A 6380-nucleotide genomic window follows, 5' to 3' on the forward strand; every position below is an offset into this window, starting at 1 on the left:
GATCTGCAGCCTTCCTGGCTACATTGGAATCGGTCCCTCCACCCCAACTCACTGCTCACCTGTTCGGGGGACCTGTGTGCCTCCCCTGCCTGGCCTCACTTTAGGCGGCATCGCTTACCATGGCGCCACACAGGGGCCCCAGTCTGGCCCCTTACCACGTGCTCTTTGTCTTTTAGAACTCAGTGCCCAGGGAGGAGCGGGCAGGCTTTCCTCACATCGTGTCTGCCACAAACCACATCCTGAGGACTCTCACCTCATCCCAGGAGTTCTGGGAATTGGAAACAGTGTCACTGGGAAGTGGAGGCCTTGCCCCACAGCTCCCACCAGTCTTCCTCGGCAGTGCCACGTGCTGGCACTCTCCTCCCACACCAAGAAGCTGTAAATAGAAAGTCAGGATATAAAGCACATAACATGCCATGAGAGATGACTGTCCTTTTAGAAGCAAGAACAAAATTATGAAACCTGAAAAGATTGGGGTTATGCTTTTCTATCTGATGAGATTTTCACCACCCCTACCTCCTCCCACTCTGAGCCTACATAAAGTCAAAGTGTGAGCCATTCACTGAACACAACACAGGGAGAGAGGGGAACTGTTAAATGTAAATAAAAATGTAATGTACTCATAACCCTAAATGATAACTGACATTTAAGTCTCTTTTTTTTTCCAGGCAGAACAGAAGATACGGAAACTTTTAACAGGTAGCCCATCGGGTAACTGGCCTCCTCTCTTAAGTTTCTGATGTAACACATTTCAAGAGCTGCCTTTAGAGTTCAGAGGTTTGAGATTAGGTTAGTGAGGAGAAGGGTAGTAAAGGGATTATTCTAATTGAACCTCCAAAGAGAGGAGGAAAATTGAGGGACTTCACATCTCTAAACATCCAATTTGGCCTAGTCTTTTCTAAGTGGTTTTCAAAGCTAGTCCACTCCCAGAACAGCCCTATGAGAATAATGTTTGGGTAAGTAGGACCAGGAAGTGGAGAAACACTAAAATTCTCCAACCAGATGGCCAGGTCTGTGGAGTTTGGAAGGAGGCCTGCAGACCTTGCACCTGGGCTAACCATGTGAGCCTGACCTGCTCCAGAAACTCTGAAGTTGTAGCACAGCTTCACTGGGATTAGTCACCACCACTTCCTTAGCAAAGCAGACAGCAGTCTGAGCCTGGTCTGCATTTACTTTACGGGGGCCCGCATTTAGGATCCTCAGTTACAGGGCTACTTTCTGTGTTCCATGGGACCCATTCCCTGATTTGTACCATGGTGAGGATTTGCCCTGTTAATTTTTTCTCTCTTTGCTACCCCTTGGGTCTTTACTTAAACAAAATGATAAACTTCAGGTGTCCCCTGGGAACACTGCCATCACACAACTCTGCCATTTCAGACAGTGGCCATAATGCTCCTTGAACCAAATATAACAAAGTATGGGAAGGTGGGACAGATTCAAATTTCAGAGACAAGTCAGAAGAATATCCAGGCCCAAGTTGGTGTTGAGTTGGAGGGTGCCATTTTCAGCCTTTCAAGCATAATAGGTTTGACTCCCCAGAAGCTCATGAATTTTCTCTGTCTAGTTAAAATTTTCCCAAGCCTGCTATCTCTGTTGGAGATAATGCAGTAGAAAAAGTAAAATTATCCTTTGGGATCCCCACTATGAATTACGATTCACCCTTTGCTTGATTTGCACTCCATACTTGGACAGCCCTTTACTTGTGCCAGGCCAAGTGATAGACAGGCCAGCACAGTGATGTTCTGCAGGCCTGTCCCTGGCAAGTTCCTTGGACTCCGTACCCCTGAGAAACTTGCTTTTCAAGCCTTCCAGGGCTCAGGTCAGCCTGAAGGACAGGCATCTTAAGTTGAAACCCTTATTTTAAAATGCATTGTGTGCAGGCAGCTCCCAGTTATCACACAGGTGTAGATATCATGTTTCCAAGGTGAGTGCCAGGTCAGTAACTTAACAGCAGATCTAAAAATCTAACTGTGCAGTGATACTGTGTTTTCTCCATGGGCCAGAGATAGCAGGGAATTGCATGATCTTAAGCAATTAATCCAACAGGAACAAATGACTTAACTGTGGCCAATAGTGTCTCAGTTTGCTGGATGGAGCTGTGATCTTGATCCTTTGGCAGACTACAGGAAGACCCAAGAGTTCCAAGAATATAGCAAAGGGTCAAAATCTCCCGACAAGGGATTAAAACACCAGAACACCCATGTCCAATGGGCCTGGCAGCTCACAGCTGACCCATGTGTCAGCACCATGGGATCCCACACCACCTGACCACAGAGGCTCAAGGATGGGCAGGTTTCTGTCTCTCAAATTCAGGACAAAGTATCCTAAAGTGATAAAGAGGTGCTTGTGAGACTGATCAATAGAGCTCCTGGCCGGAAGGCCTGTTCTAGTAGAGGCAGAGAAAGCCTTGGGAGCAGCACGGGCCACCTGTCCCTTTGCCCTCGCCTACCCCCTCTTCTGTGCCTCTGTTCCTCCAGCTCTTCTCACTGTGACACATGCTTCCTCCCTGGCAGCACTGGTTGAATGAGGATTAGATCTAGCCATGAAAGCTAGTCTGAGAAACAGGATGGCTTACCAGTGTTACCAACCTGAGTCCTTGGACTCTAATCAATAGAAACTGATAAGAGATCAGACAAGAAATTTAGGCAAGGCTTTACTGGAACTCACACTGCAGCAGTGGGGAGTAAGAACAAGTGAACCGGTGCCCTTGCTTGACCCCTGCAGGTGGCAGGGCAAGCTGGTCCCTTAAATGAGGTTGAGGGTGGGGTGGACCAGTGGGTCAGGTTGGAAGGGTGGCTTGGGTGGTCTGCCAGCCCACATGGCGGTGCTATGTGCTCCCCGTACCTCAGAAATGACAGTTGGGTTTTGGTCTTTTTGTATTAGTCAGAATTGACCCCAACTGTGCATTCATCAAGTTATTTTTAGTCCCTTATAGTTTCTTTGTGTTCTGTTGCTCAAGGAGCTGTTTGTCCAGGTGCCAGCACTCCAGTAAAGGGACCCAGGCCCCAACCTATCTCACCAGCACCCTCACAACAGCAGCCTGGTGCCATGCAGGCAGGCATGCACACTGGCTCCCTCAGGCCTGGTGATCTTCCCAGCCAGTCTTCTGGCCTCATCATGACCACCATTGGGGTTTCTTTTCTGTTGGCAGAGGGATTTTATTAAAAACAAAACTAAAAGCCACAGAAAATCTGCACAACCTCTCTCAAACCAAATAGTGGTTTCTTGATTTTCCTAAAAACTGTCACATCTCCATATTACCCCATCTCCACCGCACTTCTCCCAGGCTCCGAATCCTTACCTTCAGATAGGCCCACTTGAGCTGTCCAGCTCCCTGCAACAGAGCTTACCTCTGGGTGCACAGGCTTGACTGGGCTCCACTTTAGGAGGTAATGACAGAATTGCCCTCACAGAGCCTGCATCTCACCCATGCTGCCCACCCCACCACCACCAGCCACCACAGTAGCTCAAGGGGCTAGTCACGGGGAATGTCCATCACCACTGGCTGGTCATTACTTTCTATTGACTTTAGGTGGCTTTATCCAAGCAATGAATGAGCACTTGCCAAGTGCAAGGTGTGAAGAGGAGGGGAAAGGAAAAGAATTATACAAAGAAAATGTGGTTGCTTTCTGGGAGTTCACTGGAACTACACAGGCCTCAGGACGGAGCTGAAACTAGGGTAGGACCTGATGGATGGATAGGAAGGAGGGTCCTACAGGCAAAGGACTGTGTTCCCCAACAAGCACAGCACATTCTGGGACCTCACTCAGCAACCTGGCAACACTCCCACACATGGCCCTTCTGAAATTGGGGCCCTGTTACCTTCTTGGTGGCACAGGGCTCACCTTTCTGGAGAATCACTGAAGGCAGAGGAGTGCAGGATGAACAGCAATTTTCATATTAAGTGGATGGCATAGTTCATATAAGCTGGTGTGTAAAACCATTTTGCACCATAGACTCCCAGGGAAACAAGCACATCACTGGGCCAGGGGCTTTGTAGGGGCAAGGACACGGGCACAGAGCTACATCTGTCCCTCCATCCACATGAAGAAAGGAACAAAATGACATTAGGCCTGGGCCCAGCCTCATCTCAAATCTTGTTCCCAGGAGCAATAATGACCTGGCCAGGGCCCTAGAAGGCCAGGCATGCTCAATGGGCAAAATTATCTACCAGCTGCAGAAATAAGGATGTAGATGGAGGCATGGGCTGTAAAGTTGGGGGTGGCAGAGGCAAGGGTTGAAAGGCTAACTACCCATCTGAGGGAACTTGGCTAGTTCTTCTTTCTGTGTCAAATATCCAGCAGTAGGAATAACCTGGTGGTCCAGTGGTTAGCAGTCTGTGCTTCCACTGTAAGGGTCACAGGTTCAATCCCTAGTCGGGAAACTATGATCCCACATGCCATGTGACCAGAAGCAAGCTCAGGACACCATCCTGGAACAGGAGGAACTAACAATAACCTGTCAACATCTTTGGGTTTCAAATGTTGGCAGAGTTGTAGTTAAACTGCAAAATCCCCATCACCTGTACCTTCTGTTCCCTTTGAACCTAAAATTTCTGCTGACTCCTTGCTGTGAGCCCATCTGTCTACAGCAGGGAGCTTGGCTGATGCACACATGTCTCCAGGTCTTTGAGGTCAAGGCTTCAGTAAGACTTGAGAAGCTAGAAGCCCTCACAGCAAGAGCTATGTGAGCAGCAAGTGTGCCCTCTCTGTAAAGGGTTAGGATGGCAGGAAAGAGCACTGCTTCTCCTGAAGGAGGCAGTTTTGCCCTTTCTGTGAGACACCACATACTGACTTGTGGCAGCCCCTCATAGCCAAGCCTTAAATGACAAGCAGACCACATTGGCCATTCCCTACCTGCAGGCCTGAGTCACAGATCAAGCTCAGGATTGCAGCCTTCCCACCTTTCTACCCTTGACTGCTTACCCTCTGTTTAAATCATAACAGGGATTCAACTAGAAAGGTTTGGGGTTTTTTTTGTTTTGTTTTTAATCTCTCAAGATGTGAAGTATTTGCTTACTGGATTCTACTTACCATGCAGCATAAATAAGTTTTCTTTTTAGGGCAGGAAAACCAATGATTTCTTTTCCCCCTTTCTGTAGTAATATGGCCATGTGTGGCTGGAGCATAGAGATGTAATCCTGGTGGTTTTTAAGAAAATTATTTTCTTGCTAATTGACACTTCTGTGGATGAAGACTTTGAATAAAAACCTATTATTTTCTACCGATTGTTGTGGTGTCAATTATTATGTACCCTCAAAATTCCTGTGTTGAAATCTTAACCCTCAAGGTAATGATATTGGGGAGTGGGGCCTTTAGGAGGTGATTAGGTCACAGCAGTGGAGCCCTCATGAATGGCATTAGTGTGCTTATAAAAGAGGTGCCCCAGAGAGCTTCTTGGTCCCTTTTGCTATGTGAGAACACTATGAACTGTCAGCAGAAGGAGAGTGTCAAGACCCTTTCTCCTATGGGCCTCTTGGTAAGGATGCAAAGAAGAATCTAAGGTCTTACCTGTTGCAAGGAAGTTTATTAACAATCAGGAAAGAACAGATCACAAAGAGTTGGACAAAACTGGGTATACTGTAGATGGTGACCGCAGCCATGAAATTAAAAGACATTTGCCCCTTGGATAAAAGCTATGACAACTCAGCATATTAAAAAGCAGAAATGTTACTTTGCCAACAAAGGTCCATATAGTCAAAGCTGTGATTTTTCCAGTAGTCATGTATGGATGTGAGAGTCGGACAGAAAGCTGAGAGCCGAAGAATTGATGCTTTTGAACTGTGGTGTTGGAGAAGACTCTTGAGAGTCCCTTGGACAGCAAAGAGATCAAACCAGTCAATCCTAAAGGAAATCAGTCCTGAATATTCATTGGAAGGACTGATGCTGAAGCTGATGCTCCAATACTTTGGCCACCTGATGTGAAGAACTGACTCCTTAGAAAAGACCCTGATGCTGGGAAAGATTGAAGGCAGGAGGAGAAGGGGATAACAGAGGATGAGATGGTTGGATGGCATCGTCAACTCGACGGACATGAGTTTGAGCAAGCTCCGGGAGTTGATGGACAGGGAAGCCTGGTGTGTTGCAGTCTATAGGGTTGCAAAGAGTTGGACACGACTGAGCGACTGAACTGAGTATACACAAAAAAAGTACAGAAAGAACACTTTGAGAGGAGGGCCGTGCAGGGGAGGCAAATGGCCCTGGAGGGCTGGAGTACAGTTTTTAAGGCAGGGTCATTTGCGTAATTGGGGGGTGTCATTGATTGATAGCTGCAGGTTATATAACAAGGTGCTCTACTGTGCATGTTTTTCCTATAATTTAGTCTGTTATAATTAGATGTATATATTCATGCAATGGGCTTCCCTGGTCGCTCAGCTGGTA

At 47.2% G+C, this 6380-nt stretch overlaps 1 protein-coding gene across 23 annotated transcripts in view; it reads left to right on the top strand.

The window, feature by feature from the left end:
• LOC147347908 (ubiquitin-conjugating enzyme E2 D4) overlaps positions 1-5223 on the top strand; it is a 28140-nt gene extending 22917 nt beyond the window's left edge. For 11 of the 23 annotated variants that reach the window (XM_086365485.1, XM_086365492.1, XM_086365505.1 and 8 more), the window contains one exon: positions 177-633. In XM_086365485.1, coding sequence (XP_086221611.1) covers positions 177-243 — 67 coding nt within the window. In that variant the 3' untranslated portion in view covers positions 244-633. Of the gene's footprint in view, positions 1-176; positions 634-668; positions 712-2959 lie in introns of those variants that run through there. The other 12 variants (XM_086365487.1, XM_086365509.1, XM_086365496.1 and 9 more) reach the window with 3 other exon arrangements.
• Positions 5224-6380: the final 1157 nt, after the last annotated feature.

Source organism: Bos grunniens, chromosome 22 (genome assembly GCF_055505025.1).
Source record: "Bos grunniens cultivar Pamir isolate PY7600 chromosome 22, Bosgru_T2T1.0, whole genome shotgun sequence".
Classification (NCBI taxonomy): domain Eukaryota; kingdom Metazoa; phylum Chordata; class Mammalia; order Artiodactyla; family Bovidae; genus Bos; species Bos grunniens.